This window comes from Pyxicephalus adspersus, chromosome 12 (genome assembly GCF_032062135.1).
Source record: "Pyxicephalus adspersus chromosome 12, UCB_Pads_2.0, whole genome shotgun sequence".
Lineage (NCBI taxonomy): Eukaryota > Metazoa > Chordata > Amphibia > Anura > Pyxicephalidae > Pyxicephalus > Pyxicephalus adspersus.
In genome coordinates this window covers 26,329,415-26,349,910 of record NC_092869.1, presented here as the reverse complement: position 1 = coordinate 26,349,910, position 20,496 = coordinate 26,329,415, and the positions used below count along the sequence as shown (strand labels likewise).

General features: G+C 38.4%; 1 protein-coding gene across 6 annotated transcripts in view; it reads right to left on the bottom strand.

Annotated features, from left to right (window-relative positions):
• The window catches only part of NUMB (NUMB endocytic adaptor protein), a 70,831-nt gene extending 50,937 nt beyond the window's left edge, over positions 1-19,894 (bottom strand). The window contains exons 1-2 of one of the 6 annotated variants that reach the window (XM_072427589.1): positions 15,731-15,843; positions 3,447-3,609 (exon numbers count right to left, since the gene is read on the bottom strand). Coding sequence is in view for 3 of the 6 variants with exons in the window: in XM_072427584.1 (XP_072283685.1) it covers positions 19,706-19,844 (139 nt within the window). In the remaining 3 variants the exon portion in view is untranslated. Of the gene's footprint in view, positions 1-3,446; positions 3,610-15,500; positions 15,520-15,730; positions 15,878-19,705 lie in introns of those variants that run through there. The other 5 variants (XM_072427584.1, XM_072427586.1, XM_072427587.1 and 2 more) reach the window with 5 other exon arrangements.
• Positions 19,895-20,496: the final 602 nt, after the last annotated feature.

The following is a 20,496-nucleotide window of genomic DNA, read 5'->3' as shown; positions in this document are numbered from 1 at the left end:
AATGCCAGCCTAGTGGAACATTTCTCTTGTGCCAACAGTATGATGCTCCCCCTGCCAGGCTACAATAGTCTTGTAAAGACTTGTGTTGTTAATAAGGACCTGCATAATGACATTGATTTACAGAGATGCTTAGCTGAAAAAGAGCTTCATGTTACAGGTCTCATTAAATTCAACACAGGGAGAAGTACCAGACATAATGGCCCTGATTTATTAAAGCTTTCCAAGGCTGAAGAGGATATACTTTAACGAGTGAACCTGGGGGATCCAGCAAACCTGGAATGGATCTGGTACACAATTGAGAACATTTGCTAACAAATAGCTAATGAGTTTTAGAAAATAAACTCCAGGTTTGCTGGATCACCCAGCTTTACTGATCAAAGTGCAATCTCTATAGCCTTGGCGAGCTCTTAAGTAAATCAGGGCCAATATCTGAAGGGGTTTCAGAATAATCTATTCCACACCATATTACCTTTCCACCATGACTTTCATACAGTTATGTATACCAACAGCAATATAGTAAGCCCTGTGCCCACATCTATGAAATTTCGGCGTAAAGGGAATAGCCATCATATGCTTAGCATTCATCTATGTACATGGAGACAGGATGCACCTGTGGTGCATTATACTTTCCTGTCTGCATTAACAAATACTTACATACATACCATCATAAAGATTAAGTCAGATACAGGTCAACATGCCATTAGGTGAAGGAGTTATCTGCTGTTCTATATAATGCTTTGTTGACCTAATATCAAACTGTACACAGAATCTGTTTATAAGCTTTAAAGCTCCCATTAAAAAAAAAAGTAAAAAAATGTTACCAAAGGCTAAGTCTACGCTGACTTTAATTGTAAACACTTAGATATGCCAATACAGCTTTCATTTGAGTTTTTAAGTGTTTATAAAGATATTTTGAACAGATTTTTTTTTTTTTAAGTGCAACAATGGGAGTGCAAAGCCTCCCGGAATACCTAACGTCACGGATCCTGGGAGGCTCTTGGTTGCTCCTTTTGCGCATGCTTAAATCTCAGGCATGCACAGAAAAAGGCCTTTCTTTAATGGAAGAAAAAAAATTGCTGATCTCACACATGCACAGTAAGATTGGCACTCTTTTTCCCCCATCTACATCACTCAATCTCACGTCTCTGCAGTGCAAGATCAGGTGATGTAGGAAGAAGAAACAGAAGAAGAAGAGAGGACGTGCCGGGCCAAACTCAGATACTGGGACCCAAACGATGAAACCTCTTGATGGATCTGCAGGAAATAAAGGCAAGTGTGTTGGACTGACCTAACAGAATGAATAGAAATTTGAAACATTGTCGTTGAAATGTTTTGGGTAAATGATGGGGAAACAGTCCATGTAGCCAAAAATAATAATATTTTGTCACACAGAAAATACTTGATAGAAGTCATGGGCAATTTTAAGCCAACATAACATGACTAACACATAACACATTGGGAAAAAGAGTAAAACACTCAAAGCTTTGGAACTGGAAAGAAAACCATACAATCTAAATGGCTAAAAGAAAATTTCCTTTCCTGCATTCTGATTACTTGGATGAAAGGTTGTTACTTTATGGGCCCCTTGAGGTCACTGACCTAACATAAAACAAGTAATTAGGTAGCACAATCTTCAAGCTCTTTGTCAATTTAAAAGAATTTTTCAATTGGGGATTAGAAAAGCACAAATCTAAAGCAAGGTGCACCCAGTAGCTGGCATGGATCTAATACTCGCATATATACTTTTTCACAGAGGCTCGTGCCTCTCTAGCACACACAGCAAACTATACCACTCCCACATCAAAAATAACACCAGAGATCTGTGGCTTAGGGCTGTGAAGCCATCCAAAAAGGTTAGAAAACCTGGTTCGGTTGCTGTTTTTTCTGGTACCTGAAGCCTGTGCAGTATGCTTCCCCAGCCCTCCCCGCATACGCCTTCACAATCACATTATTTATATATATATATATATATATATTTATATATATATATATATATATATATATATATATATATATAAGAGAGAGAGAGAGAGAGAGAGAGAGAGAGAGAGAGAGAGAGAGAGAGATTATGTAGATAGAGGACTTTTTGAATTACCAATGCCTGGGATAGGTAAATTAAGTAATTAAAAGCGTCCCAAAGTAGAAAAAGTTTCTGAAAGAGATAGCCGGGTTTACAGTTTTATGTAAACTAAAACAAAATGTACATACAATGCCAGATTATTTACATATAACACTTAGTAAACATTTATAGAGTACACTGCAATAATCTATGTCACAGGAAGAATACAGTGTGAGACTGCCTGGTAAAGACAACACCCTTATATCTCATGCTAAATCAAAACTAAACAATGTCCATCCAGGGATCTTCTGTTTGCACTTGCTACAAAGTGTAACAGTATGTTTATCTCTGCAGAAAGAAGCCAGACATGAACTACCAGCTAAAAAAAAAAAAAAAAAGGCATTATCACATCAGCATAAGCATGAGCAGTATTACGCCTGCAGATATAGGGTTGTAAAAAGTGCCTTATGAACAATATAATTGGAAAAAAAGTAGTATTATTCCAGTATCTGGTAACATATTCATAAAAACAAAACAGAAAGAGCCCAAGGCACCAACTAAAAGAAAAAAAAAAAAAGTAACTTGCCAAACTGCAGCAAAAGGAAAGAGTGAAGGATGAAGATATTTCTGTCAATTTCAAGACAGTGACATTAAAAGATTCTTTCTGGCAGAGTACAAAGACATTTTTCTATAATTTCCTTTTTAAAAAAAAAAAAAGTTAGGTAAGAGCTTTTAGGTTGCTTGAATATTCTTGTTTAGCTTGTGGTAAAAGCAAAGCAAAAGCTGCTCCTATCCCAGATGGTACTAGTGACACAACATAGCTAATTAAAAAGGTTTTATTATCAGTTCTCTTTACCTATATAAAAAAAAAACGCAAATAAAGCCAAGGACTATTGAGAAAAAAAGTGTAAACACTAAAAATCATAGAAAAGGAAAAAGCCATAAAATATACATTAATGAGAACATGCACCATCACTGTCACTCCATGACAGTACTACAGGGAAAACTACAAAGGAGGACTAAATGCTAAAAAACAGGGGTAAGAAAAAAATGTGAGGCACCGCTGGTGCCTGCAAAAGTCAGAATTTTTGGCTTCATAATCAGACAGGTCTGGTTAGGGAATAAAATGAATGAACATGCTATGGTAGAAAGAAATACATATGTCAGAGTACCTTGGCTGTCATAAACATTCTCATGGAACTAGAGATAGTATGCCACTCGGAGACTTCAAATTCCATGACTGCCTTTTTAGAATTTAAAACGATTCCACAATGGCAACACTGATTTTCTGTCATTATCTGTTTAGACTGTTTGCATGTTCACTGCTTGGTTGAAATAATCTCAATATCTAGATATTAAAGTTGGATCTGAAAACAAAATTGCCTACTTTGTTGGAAGAAAAGCACCACACTTCCTGGTATGAACGATGCCCAAAGCCTTATAGCTATATATCCGCAGTGCACAATCTAAGGCACTGATGCTTGTCCACCAGATTTAAAATGATATATAGATGTCACTACAGAGCTGTTCATAGCTCAGACAAGCTCTGCCTATAAAAAAAAAAACAAAAAAAATGAATGAGACAGTGCAGGTCAAGGCAAAGCAAGTCATCGATGGCAAAGTTTTTGACTTTTATGAAAGCACAAACTATCTTCACTGCTATAGACAATGTTCTAATCTGCATTTTCAGTAATAGAAAAAAAGATCAGAGGATACTTGAGATCAAAACATTGGAACATTTTTTAATCAGGAGATGGCTCTAGCTTTCAGTGTCCGAATGCAGAACATTTTGCTCTATGAGCTACTCCAGGTTACACACCAATGCTAAGTACAAAAGTTGTATTTAAATATCCGATATTCAGCATTGCAGGTGGGACCATAAAAACCAATTAATGCAATCTAACAATTTGAACATTTTTTTTTGCTAGTAATGAACTAAAAAACTAAATTTTTGTTCAGATGCTCAATTCTAATATTTATTTAATATTCTAATATATTTATACAATAAAACAATGCTTGCATTACCACTTGAGTCTGAAATATGAGATTTTAATTTTATTACTTAAACGCAGTCTGCAAAATAGATACTTTACAAAATACAGTCAGAGGAATATCAGAGAATAAGGCAATATGCTTCCAACTTCATCCCCAACGGTATATATAAAGAGTATGCAGTATTCTCCCGGTTTCACCTTGATACCATGAATGGCCCAAAAGGTATAGATGAAGAACTTTCTTCTGTGGCCTGGGTGTGTATTTTCCAAAGTGTTTTGCAAACATTTTGCAAAGACTTGCCAAATGGTGAGTAGCATGGTTTGTCACCCACAATGGATAGGGTGTTAAATCATGTGATTAGCACCTTTTCATTGCCAGATGAATGATACACACTTTGTTCTACTGTATTTGGGAATGTCCTCTGCTAATTAACTTTGTATTTTTTTTTCCAGGGCTGCCTAACAATAAATAACACAATTTATAATGTGTTAATGTCTTTGTATGTCCCAAGATAGTTTAGAAAAATGTTTAGAAAAGCATCTAAAAAAATTAAAAAAAAATAATTAAAAGTGCAAACACTGTGCAATATAAAAAATTGCAAATGCCATCTTTTTATTATTCAGGTTCCCAACCAAAATATCTATTGTACTATGAAGCAAGAATAGTGGTGAATCAGCACTCCCTCGCTTCCCCTATTCACACATTGTACATTTTAGATAGATCCAATGATAAATGGACCTGTTCATATCAGCAATGAGTATGCTGGGGGATGGAAAAGAGGCAGGTAGTGCTTTTAATGTTAAACTTACCTATAGCTATGAACACATGCTAGATAATTATCAACCAAGTACCAAATACCCGAGCATACCCTCTGATTGTGAGCTTTAGTGCCTGGCAGGGAGAGGGTGTGAGACACAAAGGAAGATTTGGCTCTGGGAAGGAAAGGGATTTTTTTTTAAATTAGCAGCATTTACAGATTACCATCATTCATCATAGTGAAAAGGAGGAGAACTGCATACCCTCTGAATAACCCCTTGATCTATATGTCTTGATTTAAACAATTTGAACCTTTAAATAAAACCAGACACAACACCAAATTTTTATCTGTGGCAAGAAATAACACAACTCTCCCTGATGGTCTATGAAATACTGATACACGTACAGCAAAAATTAAAGGGAATGTTTAGAATGAGTCAAACTGTTTCATACAGTCACCCATTCATTTAATCACTCAAACCTTCCAACATCTATCCAAAGCAATTAACAGGGCTGTGAAAATATTTGAAAGTCATTAGGTCAGAAGGTTAAGTAAGGAAGTCAAAGTAGAAAAACATTCTTGATCTGCAACTTTTGTGTTTTATGCCAGTTTAGAGTTAGAAATACATGTGAATCTGTGCAATGAAGATGTTATATAAAGACTGAGAAATCAGACATTTTATTCTTTTTGCACAATGGTTCATGGTTCATACACAGTGCATCACTAAATCACCCTTTCTCAACCTTTTAACATGGGGGAAACCTTGAAATAACGGTCAGGTCTTCAGGGAATGCTGCTATAATTTCTATATCCACAGCTCACAGTACATTAGTGCAGTGATCAGTGGGAACAATGTCACTGTTACAGGTATCCAAAGATCATTAATGTTGGTTAAACTGACCTGAGAGGTCCAAACCGCTCATAGATCAAGGAATCAAGGAACCGCTCATAGATCAAGGAACCACACACAACCTCTGGAGGAACCCTAGTCGAGAAACACTGCATTAAATAGTAAAGCCGGTACTAGAATGACAGTAGGGTCTGCACATTTTAAAATCAGTCAGCTTCCATAGTTCAATAAAATTTACACTATAAAATCCTTTAAACAGGGATCACTTTCCAAAACAAAAAATACAATTTTTGGCAACGCTATTCATTGAAGCTCGTGTTCCTTCAAAGTTAGCTGTTCTCCAAGCAAAGAATGCTTGATACACCCCAGTTCATTAATTAGACAATTATGTGAGTGCTTATAATAAAATAAATTCAGAATGATCTGCAATGCCCACAGATTGCTACTCTACAGAGCTTTCTACCACCAGGATGGGAAAAAAAAATGTACATTAACAATGGCCGATTACTCTGAATGAAAGGAAAAATTGAAGTGATTTTAATATGGTTGTAAAAGGCTGTACACCATTTCACTTGTGACAGACTTTATTGTTATATGGCTTCTATAGGATATTTATCTTTTGAAGTTCATTTTGCCATTTGTCACTCTGTATTCTGCTTTTGCTGCATATAGGGGTCACCAGGAGAGATTTGCCTTGATTGATACAGCATGGAAAGCATAATCTCACAGAGCCATCCCATGCTCAAATTAAATGGAATGGTTAATCCCAAATTAGCCACTAGCCCTTTATGCACAAAACATATAGACAACATTATAATGGTTTATTAATTTGCAATGCCCTTTAGTCCTATTGCAACACAACAAATTGAGAAGCTGCCTATAAGTACTGTTTCTTTCACCGACTATAACAGGGAGCAGCTTTTCTCCCAAATTATTTGGAAAGGTTTAGAAGAAAACCTTTTACCTCAAAATGAATAATGCATATTGTTGATATCGAGGCACTCTATCGCTTGCCAAACTTACAATCTCACTTCTAAAATCACCTCGGATAAATTCTAGGGTCGAAATAAAAGTAAGGCAACAATGATTCATTGCCAAAAATATTCAAATATTCTTATCAGCATAAAAATACTAAACCTGAACGTGAATTAAATATGTGAACCATATACTAACCAATTTCAAAACAAGTACAATACTGTTTAAACGTTTTCAGCAGGTAGGAACAAAATACTGTAAAGTAAGAATGTCAAAAAGAAAGAGCCATCAGCGGAGAACTAGCAGAAACCTGCAGAATCCAGGTGCATCCATCTACTGTCCAGAGAAGTTTGGCCAACAGAGGTCCTGACTGAAGAACTGTGGGCAAAAATCCTGCTGACATGGAAACAAGACCAACTATGAACAAAAACATAAGAAATGGGTGCAGAAAAATGGCAGCATGTGCTTTGGGATAATGAGTCCGCATTTGAAATGTTTGGTTGTAGCAGAAGACAGTTTGTGTGGCAAAGGGCTGGAGAGCTGTACAGTAATGTCTGCAAGCAACGGTGAAGTACGACGGAGGTTCCTTGCTAGTTTAGGGCCACATTTCTGGTCATAAAAAATTATGCTGAGAAAGCAGAGGGAGGGGTCTGACTGGCCCAAGAATTATTTTGCATTAGAACAACAGTGTTCTCCACAGCCCATTTTAGCCCGATGCAATACCCGGCACCTATCAGTAACCACCTGGCTGTTTTGGGGTGGTTGCTATTGAGTTGGGTCACAATACAGGAGCAGCCACCCACCTTAAAACAAGAAAAAAAATCTGGGTTCATAACTGGAACAATGTTTGCAAAAGAACAACAAGGAGTCCTGAAATTGACAGTTGGCCCTCACAGAGCCCTAATCTGATCATGAAATGTGACTGAAACTACATAAAGGGACTGAAGGATTTCAGGCAGCCTACATCCACAGAAAATCTGAGGTCAGTTTCAAGATGTTTGGAACAACCTACCTGCTGATGCTGCATGAAAATATACCTACATCAATTTATGTTGTTTTAATAGCGAAGGGTGGTTGGATTGAATATTGATTTGTTTTAGATTTATCTTCTGTTCAATCACTTTGCATTGTTACTGATAAAAATAAAAAATTAACACGATTATTGAGAGCATTCTTAGTTAATAGCATTTTTCACATCTTCCACAGAGCAAAGCCTTTGCACATTATTGCACCTGTTGACATTTAATGATGAATAACCAATTTGTGGTCCGGTAGCAAAGGAAAGTTGTACACTACCAGAAAATCATTAAATCACAACATCTGAACAAAGGTTTAAAGTAGCATACATACTTGCAATTATAGTCGTTGGAAAGGTTTTTTCACGATCCTTTCCAACGACTATTTTTGCACGATGCATGAATGAGTGCTGTACATACGATCATAATGTAAGTGAAGGGGGAAGAGCACCCAGCAGGATGCAGCGCCCTCACTCTCCCCCTTTACTTACATTACAATCACTCGTTGTTCATAGTCTGTGGATTTGCCAGGACGGTTGTTCAGACGATGAACGGCGTGCGCTGTACACACTTCAGATTTTCGTCCAATATCGGCCGTGAGCCCATTATCGGCCGAGAACCATTGAAAGTGTGTACATAGCTTAAGGAAAAGTACTGCAATCAGATCTGCAGTAAAAAGTCAGGCTTTAACATCTGAATTTTGTGTGGGTTGAGGACATTTTAATTAAAATGTGTCCAGAGACAGAAATCAAAGCAAGCTCCATGCTACCATGTTAGCAGGATCACCTATCTAAAGTAATGACTTTTCCTATTTTTGGGGTAATATCAAAGCAGAACTTTGACCTATTAATGATACTAGCTTCATGTATTTTTATTTTAGGGTAATTAAAAATTTTAAGTTAGTGCACAGTCAAAGTTTATTACACATGGCAGCCGTTTACCTACCAAGGTGTTTTCAGTTAGCATTGTAGTAATATTCATAGTAGAGCTTGCATTCATTTTTATGACCCCTCAATGCTCACAAAACATTAGAAGTAATACTCCCTCACTAAAGGACACTGAAAAAGTTTAAGGTTTGATTTTGCCTGTGTTATGACGACAGCTTCAAAATGAACAGATGCAGTGGAATGTGCATCCAGCCTTACAGTTTACATTTTAAATATTTACTTATTACAATACAAATTCTCTCAGGGCACTAAGAGGCCACATTAAATAATTCTTGCTAATACTTAGACACGTAGCCATGTCCAAATGTCTAAAGCCATTACATTTTCAGCATAGCTAAAGGGCTACCCTTCGCAGAAATTACAATTAAAAAAAAGGAACATAAAACATAGAATAAATAAATGCCAACATTTGTTCTTGTTTCTACTGACCATTATGAAGCAATAAAAACATGGAGGTTACATTTCATTATGTGAAGAATTTAGTAACCCCGCCCCCAGCCTCTAAATTGAATTTTATTGTTACCAAATTATGGGTCTGTGACCCTTTATAGTATAGTCTGTGTGTTTTATTTTTTCATGCTTCCATTTGGCAGTCATAAACAAACTACCAGATAGTAGTAGGGCACTCAGCTGTAAGTGGGACACAAAAGCAGGCTAAGCTCTTGGCAAATGCAGATTAAAACCAGGAAGGCATCTGCAAAACTTTAGCAACATTAAGTGCAAACAAACCTGGAGTGGAGGCAGACTCCTGGGTCACGGGACCTTTAAAAAGATTTTGCCCGTTGCTCCCCAAAAATGTCAACCATGAATTTTATAGTCGTTTGCAGTAAGTTATCAGTAACCACATAGCATTCAACATACAGTATGTGTTAAAATGAATCAAAGAACATTTTATTAAGGAAAAAGTCCTTTGCACTACATGTCAATGTGGTAAAAGGTTACAAAACCGGTCAGGTTTTGAGGATTGCCCCAGTGGAAACATTTAACTGATTTACTTATAAAAGTTAAGGAAGATACAAAGTTTTAAGTTGACACCAGAAGAACATAAGAGGAAACTTTCCAACCGAGATATCTGTTAGGATGACAACTGTCCAAAAAGGGCATCTCTATTGAGTTGGAAATAAAAGGTAGGATCTCTCAAGAAAGACATAAGCAATGGAAAAGAAAAATACTAAAATAAAAAAACTAATTATATATATATAAAGCACATACACACCACAGCTCACGGTACATTAGAGTGTTGGTTATTAGAAGAATGTTTTCTACATGGCAGACCAGTGTGAAGAATTTCAACCTTACATATAGTAAAAAGGGTCATAGGGGTCCACTAAATTGACCTGAGAGCCTGAAATCACCCATGGCTTAAGGACCCCCTAACATTGTGAGGACCGCTATCTGAGAAACACTGCTTCAGTCCATGAGAATACTTGCATAAAAAAAATCAATAATTTAATTAGCATATTATTAATAAAATCAGTATTTATATAGCACCACCATATTACACAGCACTGTACTTTGAATAGGGGTTGCAAATAACAGATACAAACAATGACACAGGAGAAGGAGAGGACCCTGCCCAGAAGAACTTACAATCCAAGATATATAAAATGTTTAATATAGAAAAAAAAATACAACTAAACAATGAACATATTAGTCTTTTTGCCAACTGTAATTGATTAAAGCCATAAAAAACATTTAACAAAATAGGTTACCTTTAAAAAAATATCTCTTGGCTCAGTGCCTCTCCATTATGAACATACTGTATGTCCAGAAAAGGTTGAAGTCCAAAGGACATAAAAACTCAACAACGCATCACCTTGTCAGCAAGTTCTAAAGACTGATCATTCACAGAACAAACCAATAAATACTAATGCCTTAGGGACCAAATGACGCAATGAAGACTTTAAACCCTGAAAACAAAACATGTACAGGCCAAGCTGAGGTGGCAATATAGATGAATGAGATTTCTTTTGAATCACATTCTTTACGAAAAGATGCAAACTGCTCCATGAGTAGATGAAAAAACCCTTCAGTTTAACCATAAAAATTGGGTGAATCCAGGGACTTTTAGCTGCCCATTATTTTTGGCCATGTTTGTTATTATTCACACAGCTTATATTTATTTAAGCTATGTTAACACAGGAGATGACGTTGCAGTGCGTTTACCTCCTTTACCTCCTCATTCCAGGGAACTGCAGCCTCAGAAGACACTACATGTAGAATCTCGCAGCAGCCAAGATGTAGTAGTACCACCCATTGGCACCAGTTGTCAAATTTGCAGATATTGGTTCTTTAGGAATTGGTGCTGCCGCATTAAGTGACCGAGCGGCTGAGGGATTGTTTGATCCAGAAGCAAGTCTGGAGATGACAGGTCCTAGGAAGCCACCATCTTTGTGACAACCCTCTTCTGTCACTGGTGATGTTACTCTTGTGCAGGCGTTACATAGCGGCTACACTACACACCACATGTGCCATGTAAGGCTAAAACAAAAAGCCGCCATTAGCCAGGGAGTTCCTTTTTACCTTGTATATCTTTTCTGTCAATTAAGTCTTGGTGACTTTTTTTTAGTTTAGTTCTGATTTAAGATGGTCCGAAAACCTTAACCTGCAGGTTTGATTTATTGTGACTGAACAGAAGTTATTTGTCTTAACACATACAGGTTACAGATGATAAATGTGTCAGACAGTATACTTTTTTTTTTTTTTTTTGTTTAGATATCTCTAAAAACGTACTGTGTCAAATCCCTGGCAAGAATAAATGCTTGTTTTGTCCGGTAAGATATTTGCTTTATTCCTCACACAATCTTTTATTCATTGCTCCTGGGATGTGGGAACTTGTGCTGTCCTCATACAATATAAAACCACTGTTTCTGCACTTTCTTGAGCTTGAATCCATAGGGTACCCCATATCAGTAAAAGGCTTTATGGAGAATAATGGGGTTTAAGAGAACTGGTGTTATGGACAAGAAGCACCAGGAATAAAGGTAGGTCACCTTTTCAGGCACCTGCTAAACATTTATTGGGCACTAAAAGGTGAAGGTTTATAGATATCAGGAGAACAGCTTTAGGATAAGGTAATCTGTGTAAAGAATTTTTTTTTAATTTGTGGTGTTGACTGATATATTTCCTCTACAAAGTTGCAGGTGTTATACGGCCCTAATACCGCAGCTCAAAAGCACAATATTTGGCCCATTTTCCTTTTACAATCCCATTAATTGTAACAAATGTCTTGAATCCATAGGGTACCCCAAAACAGAAAAGGTCTCATGCAGAATAATGGGGTTTAATTCATCCAGGGTACCTGCTGAATAACTGTAAAAGCAAAGAGTTCCTCCAACAATTTGTGCTTACTTCTAACTTATAAGGAAAGGGTTACTCATCAGTTCCTGATCATTGCAGTAAACACTTTACCAAGCCAAGACTGGGCACCACATGGCCATCTTTAGTTTTGCTGTTTCTTAACTCACTACTGCCAGGTTGACAATCTGGAAAGTTTATGTCAGCAATGTCAGCATAATGAGACAGCCACACAATAAAATTATATTGTCTTTTTCAACCAGGATAAAACAAAATATAAAAGTGTATACATAATTTAATAAGAAGATTTGTAATCTCAAAGAACTGCCATTCTTTTATTATAGTTCTGGCATGTTTAAAAATTAAAGCTAAATACTCAGATGGAAAAAAAATCTATGGGGGCTATTTTACCTGCCCAAAATGTTGAATTGATGTCTATTCAGTCTTGATTTACAAGCCTTGCAGAGGAGGGGACCTAAGGCTACGTACACACTTGCAATGCTTCTCGAAGGATAATCAGCTCAGGGCCTATATCGGATGAGAATCTGGCATGTGTACAGCGCCCGTCGTCTGAACGACCGTTCTGGCAGATCCACAGACAATGCGCGATCATAATGAAAGCGAAGGGGCAAAGCGCACAGCGGGGTGCCTCTACGTCGTTCACCCCCTTCCCTCTCCATAGATAAGAATAGTGCTGTATTGTTGTATCGTTCATGCATTATACAGTCCTTAGTCGTTGGAAAGGATCGGGAAAGATCCTTTCCAACGACAATTATTGCACGTGTGTACCCAGCCTAACATTAGCTGCTGCAGTTTTACTTTCACTTGCAGGTCTCCTCTCCAGCAACATATGTAAAGATAAGCAACTCAATGACAAACTCATCTGTTACTTTTCGCTTTTTCATCAGTGTGCATTTTAAACTGCAGCACAATTATCTGATTCCTTGTGCTTTTTTTTCTTCCATGTTTTTAAACTCTGATGTACAGTAGAATGCAATCTTCAGTTTCTTACATTGCTTGCATGTTAAAATACATTTATTGATGTATTACCAATTATAGAGCTTATCAATGGCTGCCTTTATATCTGTCTGGAGTTCGGCTTTATATAAAAAAAAACAGGTGAAGTGGAACTAAACTTGCGATATTCACCTATCCCTATTCCATCACATGGCACCTTGGCAGTGCCAGGAGGAATTAACTCCTGTACAGGCGCGTAACCAACCAATTCATTCCCAGCAGGCACGGCTTATCAAAGTTTGACAGCTGGGGGGGCGTCAGGCAGGTAAGAACAGTTACTGCAGACAAAACATAGCCAGTCCCTTTATGTAATAACCATCTGCCTGAATCACTAAGGTTAAAAGTAGGACTTTACTTCCACTTTAAATATCTAAAGGCAAAACTTCCCACTCGCACTTAGAGAGAGTAGGGAATTATTACCACCCAGGTCAGATTTCTTTTTACCACATTTGTACCATTTATGAGATTTCCCTAAACTAATGGTCCTATTAAACAAAAATGAAAGCGAGATGAAATCAGAAACAGTATTCTGGTTGTAAAGATTTCCTTCTCTGTTCCAGTGACAATTTCACTTTCAGTCCTGGTGTGTCAAGTGAATGATTCTCCTAAACAAGATAGGCAAAAGACCCTAAAAAGCTCTTTATCCAACTTATCTAAATGTTATTTTGGCATTGTATGTAGATGAACTTGTAAGGGCTCCTAAAAGAACCTAGAAAAAGATAACATTCGCATTTCCTTGTGGTGTGGTAAGCAACGGTTTATTTGCAGTCTGTAATATTCACAGATCTTTAAAAAAGGAGTTATACACCATCTACTAGTACAAGGCCAGAAAACATGCTGCAAGAATTTCTTTAAAAGCCAAAAAGAGCCCAGGAATGCTAGCCACACATTACGAAAGATTCTCTTATCCCTACAGGCCACAATCCAGGTCATTAAACAAGGCATGGAGAAAACACAGAAATCAATAGAAAGCAGCGAGCATTCACCTTTGGTACTGCCCTTTGCACATGACTAGCACTAGTTGTTCCACTCGGCTGCACAATCCAAAATGTGTGATCTAAACTTGTATTAGGGCTTTTACACCTAGGTAATCAGACTTCTACAAGGTCTTTGACTGCTCATAACAGTTTTTGTCAAGTTTTTCTCCTTGCAGACATTGTGCTAAAATTGTCATTCTATATATAAAAGTCAAGTGCAAGATTACAACTATCTCTGATTCATTTGTACAACTTCTCTGTTCTTACATGGAAAAGACATGAATGACATAGACCGCTAGCTGTCTATTAAGGATGGGGAGGGGGGTGGTCTCTATTTACAGGGTATCTCAATTCTGGCCCTTGACATCACCAAAGGGTAGCACGTGGTACAAAAGACAGAAGTTAAATACTTACTACAGGAAACAGACATGCTCTGGACATACTACAAGTGTGGTTTGAGATTTGAAAGCACGACACAGAAGGGGGACACATTGCATTATCTATATATCCATAATAGCCACTATATAAATCAACGCTCCAGAATTCTGGGGTCCAAAACTCCGACAACAAGCAAAGGCTGCATGTTACGGACAAAGGAAATACAGGTGTTTTTTTTATAGTCAACATGAAGAGCTCTGAGCCAATATAAATACAATCGTATTTGAACATAGCAGTAGCGGCTTGCTCTGAGACCACCAAACCAGCAGTTCCTAACAAAATATATATTACTTACAAACACTTGGAAATACCAATAAACTATGTAAAAAAAAATGATTATATATATATATATATATATATATATATATACACACACACACATATATATACATACTCTGGTATCAACTATCCATAGAATATACAACACAGTTCAAAAGTAGCATGGTGGCACAGTGGTTAGCACTCTGGCGTTTGCAGAGCTAGGCCCAGGACAATATCTGCATGGAGTTTGTTTGGGTTTTCCTGGGTACTCTGGTTTCCTCCCACATTCCAAAACATGCAGTAAGGTTAATCAGCTACCCCCCAAAATTGACCTTAGACTTTGACATATTACCATTGGATTAGGGACATTAGATTGTGAGCTCCTATGAGGGACAGCTAGTGACATGACTATGACTGGGCTGCATAATATGTTGGCGCCATATAATTGTGTAATAATAATGTATGGAGCACATAGGAGAACAGAAGGCTCCAATAGAAGGTACTGCAAGGAACCCGATGGGCTATAACCATGTATGTGACATTGAACACAATTCACAAACATTTAGAAGAATTGTTTTCCTAGCCATGCGACTGTATCCATACAATCTTACTGCAATCAGCTGAAATAAACTATTTTTGGATAATAGGGATTCCTATCCTGCCTATTAATATTCACAACATTCCAGACACATTGTGTGCTGCTGTCCTGTTTGGGATCTCTATACAGGGATTATTATTATTAATATTAATAAAAAGGATTTATATAGTTTCAACATATTACACAGCATTGTACATTAAATAGGGGTTGTATATGACAGACAGTGACACAGGAGGAGGAGAGGATCCTGCCCTGAAGAGCTTACAATCTAGGAGGGGGACACATGCACTTCCAACAATTTATAAGAATGTACCCAGCTCCCTGGGGAAAGGGCTCTGCCCCCTCCAGTACTGCTCATCACTGACACACACAGGGAGTCACGTGACAGCCCGGTGGGAATCGTCCTGAAGAAGTGCGCTGCTGCTGTCCCCTGAGCGAGGCTTAACCAGTCACAGCCTCCTATATGGAGGAAACGTTCATTAACAAACTACAGACAAAACGTAATAGCAGCAACAGCAGGCCGTACAAATAGCTTGGACTCACCTGAAGGGCGGCGGCGGCTCCTTCCTCCCAACCCCAGCCTGCAGCTCCACTTCCCAGGTCTCGTTTACCTGCCTGGGCACAACCTAACCCAACAGCTACCGCTGCTTACAGCCGCCGGAGTCACCACCCAACGAAAGTACCGCCCAAACACACAAACCCCTTCCAATTTGCTAACAAACCTGCCTGTTTTACTACAGGTCCCGCCTACTTTACGCCTCCTCTCTACCCACCGCCTTTCCCGAGTAACCATACCTATGTGGTCTGAGTCCCGCCCATCTAGCGCCATCATTGGCCAGTCTTGTTGTATCGCATTCCGAATAGCCCGCAGTGTATGCTATGCGTGTGATGATTGGTGGACGCTAAAGCCTATCAAAAGTTCGAAGAGGGAGGGCATTTCCGCTGTGCTGAGTTTGGTTGCGCCGAGGTTTATGATACACCCGCAAGAGGGCGGAGAATTAGTTCTGTGACCGCTGTAGCTGCCCGGTCGGGGTGTGTGAGATTCCCGCTTTCGCAATACTTAGTCATAGACGGTACTGCCTAGGAAACCTCATGACGTCAGGAGCCTGCTTTGGTGGTGGGAGCTGGATGTGTATAGGAAGCAGACCTGTCACATTATTACCTTGCTTTGGTAACACAGCTCCTTCATTGCCTGTACCTTCACAAGGGATCATTAGGCGTTTGTATGGCTGCTGTATGCCAAGCTAGTCTCATATAATAGTTTGCCCAGGAGGTCGGGAAACATGGATGACTTACTAATGATTTCCTTACTCATAACCTCTTCACACGCATGGCTTCAAGATTTTTCTGGAACATCGATTGCCGACCTCCCGGACCACAAAATTCAAAACTTTCGACCCCACAGACTATTATTTTTAATTTTTTTAAAAAGATAAATACATTTGTAATATATTGATCTTCCTAATAGTGCCTGGCAAGGACTGTGGAGGCTGTGATTCATTGATCAGCTCACGGTTAGGTGAAGTATTACTATTGTAATATATATATATATATAATATATATTAAATATAACAGTTAAAGAAAATACACAGTTAGATCATACTCGCCTAAAAGAACATCTGAGAAATAAACAAACAAAAAACAATCGGATGAGAATCGGTATTTGCTGAGCAGGGTGACTGTTTTAATGGTGGAAACAATACTGAAGCGCACGGCTCGGTAACGGTTGCCTCATACAACCTAAACCACACTGGTGTCACGCTGCGCCTCTCGTTTTTCTGTCTCTAGTACAGTTTGTGTATTTAGTGCAATATAAATGTGAAAATTGTCATTCAGAATATAAGAATTTATTAGAATATCATTTTTGTTTTAATATTTTTAAATCAAAAAAATTGCAAATGTCCAAATTTTCTTGCGGACCAGCGGTTGGCGACTGCTGCTCTACAACTCTCTTCCTAGTCCTATTAGGCATGCTCCTACTTTCTACACATTGAAAAGAGCCCTGGGTATGTTGGCGCTATATAAATCGTTTTGTCGGGTTTCCTTGTTAGATAGACTTCCCTTGAGGTGTATCTGCAAAAGGCGCAAGAAAATAAATCAATGTATCTAACATATAATAAAAACAAACACCAAAATCCCCACCACCTATATTTAAATTAGGACAGTATTATCTTGCATCATACACCACCATGAGCACTGTCTGGGAGTAACATTTATATTCAAACTTCAAAACAAACAGTAACTGCGGTGGCACGTGCCTGAATGTTTTTGCAACAGACTATCAATCCGTCATCTGTTCACCCATTATATTATTTCACATTTCATCCTACAGTCTATGGGCTCTATTTATAAAACAGGGAATCTGATATTTCCTCAAACCATTGCCTGGTGGGAATTTTCCAGGTCTATTTGTTTCAATGGCAGTAATTGATTCCCACCAGGGAATGTTTAAGGGAATGTCAGATTCCTTGTTGTATAAATAGAGTTCTATAACTTAGTCTCATATAGCTGTCAGAACCTGGTCAAACTAGCTGTCAGACTGGTCAAACTAAAATAAAAAGTAAAAGTTGCTGTAAAACAAGCCATCACTGACCTATGTAGCTGTAGACCTGGTAGAGAAATTCATTTTCAAAGTTTACAAGAGGCACAGCTATTTTTCAAATAATAAAAGAATGTTTGCAGCCTGTCAGCCACTAATATAAATTAACAGTAGGTGCTTCTAAGTTGTTAGAAACTGACTTTTCATAGTCTGGGCACAGGAGCACTTTAAAGCAGACCTAAACTCCAAAACACCTGGAGGTAGTGCTAATTGACAAACAAAACATGCAATCTCACTTTGTTAAAAAAAAATAAAGCTCCGGCTGGTTTTTGTTTTAGCTCTACACTGGGATTTAAAACGGGCCCTAAATGTGTATCCACTTTTAATGTACAATGTTCTTTTAAGGTGGACAAAGTCCCAGAACAGATAAATCAACAGAAAATGATCAGGCTGATTCACCTATGCAGTAAACATGATCTCCAGCTCCTTGGAAATACGATCCACTTGTGTCAGCGGGTGACTCAATTCTATAAATCGATCTGACCACCTATCACTGCTCATGGAATATCATGTCGAGTCCTGAAAGATTTGGCAATTTTTAACCCTGTCTAACACTACATTGAGCTGCTCAGTACACATTTCCACATTTGTTAAGGTTCTATGACTTCCTGCTGTATTTAGGACACAGCACCCAAAATATTTACATTGACTATCCAAGCAGACCCCTGACCAGAAAGGTGTTCTGAGAGTGGCTCATGCATAAGCATCAAAAGTCCCGCATTTGCATTTAATGCTCAATGAACTTTGGCAAAAATTATATGAGATTTTCTAGTACACCTAGTCTATGTACACATGCTCAATAATTATTGTTGGAAAGAATCTTTCACAATCTTCTCCAACGCCAAAAAACTGAAAGATGCTTGAACGAGCCTTGTACATACAGCGCCGTTCTCTATGGAGGGGGGAGAACGATGGAGTGGCACCCCTCTTCACTTGCATTACAATTGTTCATCAATCGTGGATTCGCCAGAACAGATCCATGAATGACATCGGATGAGTGCTGTACGCACACCAGATTCTTGTCCGATACTAGCCCTTAGGCAATAATCAGACAAAAATCATCTGATGTGTGCGTAGCCCTATTCTTTTTAAAGTAAGGCAATCGAATTTTTCTTGTAACTCCAAAACAGGATTTAAAAAGTCTGTGCATTAAACACAGACCACAAAAAATATGGAGTAGGGAACCCTATCAGTATAAAAAAGATTTACCTTATTATAATAAATCCTTTTTTGAGGGAAAATAATATCACTCTCCTAAAGCTGCCCATACACTTGCTATAGGATTGCTTGACACGTGTTTGGTTTAAGGTCCCACACATGATCACATAAACCTAATATTTCATGTTGGTTTGAAAACCTAACATATCCTAAAAAAAATCTGCATTCTGCATATATTATTTTATGGATTAAACATGACATAACTTGTGATAAAAAAAAATGATTTTACTTGAAAAGAGGAACCGAACTCTAGAACTTGTGCCAAAAAAGTCAGGCAGAAGATAAAGCACTAGTCATACTATTGCCTGTGGTCTCTCCGCAGTTGATCTTTTCCCACAATTGACGTTCATAGTCAATTGGAGTTTTACTTGCTAGGCTTGCCATCACATTCAAACGCCCTGAAAACTAGTCGTATACTTCCACATCAGCGCCTCCATTTTCGACAACTTTCAGCCACCTTTAGAAGCAACCCTCTCCGTCATTTTGCAGCATCTCTTCCCCGACCTCATTGCAGGCTGTGCGGATTTTTTCTTTAAGCTGTGACAGGTTTTAGGGCTTAGTGGCATACACTTTGCTTTTGATATAGCCCTCAAAAAAGTCAAAAGGTGTAAGGTCAGGGGGGTGTGGAGCCCTTTCAAGGGGACCCCTTCAAACTGATCCATCGGTCAGGAAACTTCATGGTCAGGAAATCTCAGACTAACCTGGCAAAGTGGGGAGGGGCTTCGTCTTGTTGAAAAAAGACATTAGCATGGTCACTCCACACCTGAAGTTGTGGCACAGCGAACTGCAGCATCTCCAGGTAATTTTCCCTGCCTTTACATGAGCGTCTGTTGTGTTCATTGGTAGTGGTAGGAGCGAACCTTCCCCTTCGTGGTTTGTCAGGAACAGATCCTGTTCCATGGATAGCGTAATTGTGTTACGCGTTGGAGCAGTGTGACGGCCATAAAGCTTCTCAAACTCACGACGAACTGCAGTCGGAGACTGAAAAACCTTTTGCCTAGTGGCAATTTTGCAACGTTGCTCCAATGTCAATTGGTGATCCATTAATAGAATGATATGCTTACAAAAACTGCAAAGCCGGAGAGACTTGCTGATGGCCTTAAGTGTCTCCGAATGATACCTTTGAACGAAATAGAAAAAAGGAAGTGTCCAGTGATTTTTGGAACACTGTGTATTATAGGCGGAAACCAATACAAAGCTGATATAGATGAAGGCAAAAAAAACATATAAAGCAAGGACTTACTATCTCTTGTTTTGTCTGTGTGGGGCAGCCTACATGGGCAAGAAGACCATGTCTTCTTTTATGGGCTATGCATTATGTTTGCTAAACTCCCTCTTACTATTCCACCCTTTCTGATACCTGGAACACAATGCTCATTTTCTACTTGCCTTAAAGTACAGTTTGGCATAACATATAGTAAAAACTCCTAACTACTTTTTTCCATATGACTTTGTTCTAAAGTGATGCCACTTGTGTAAAAAGAAAAATACA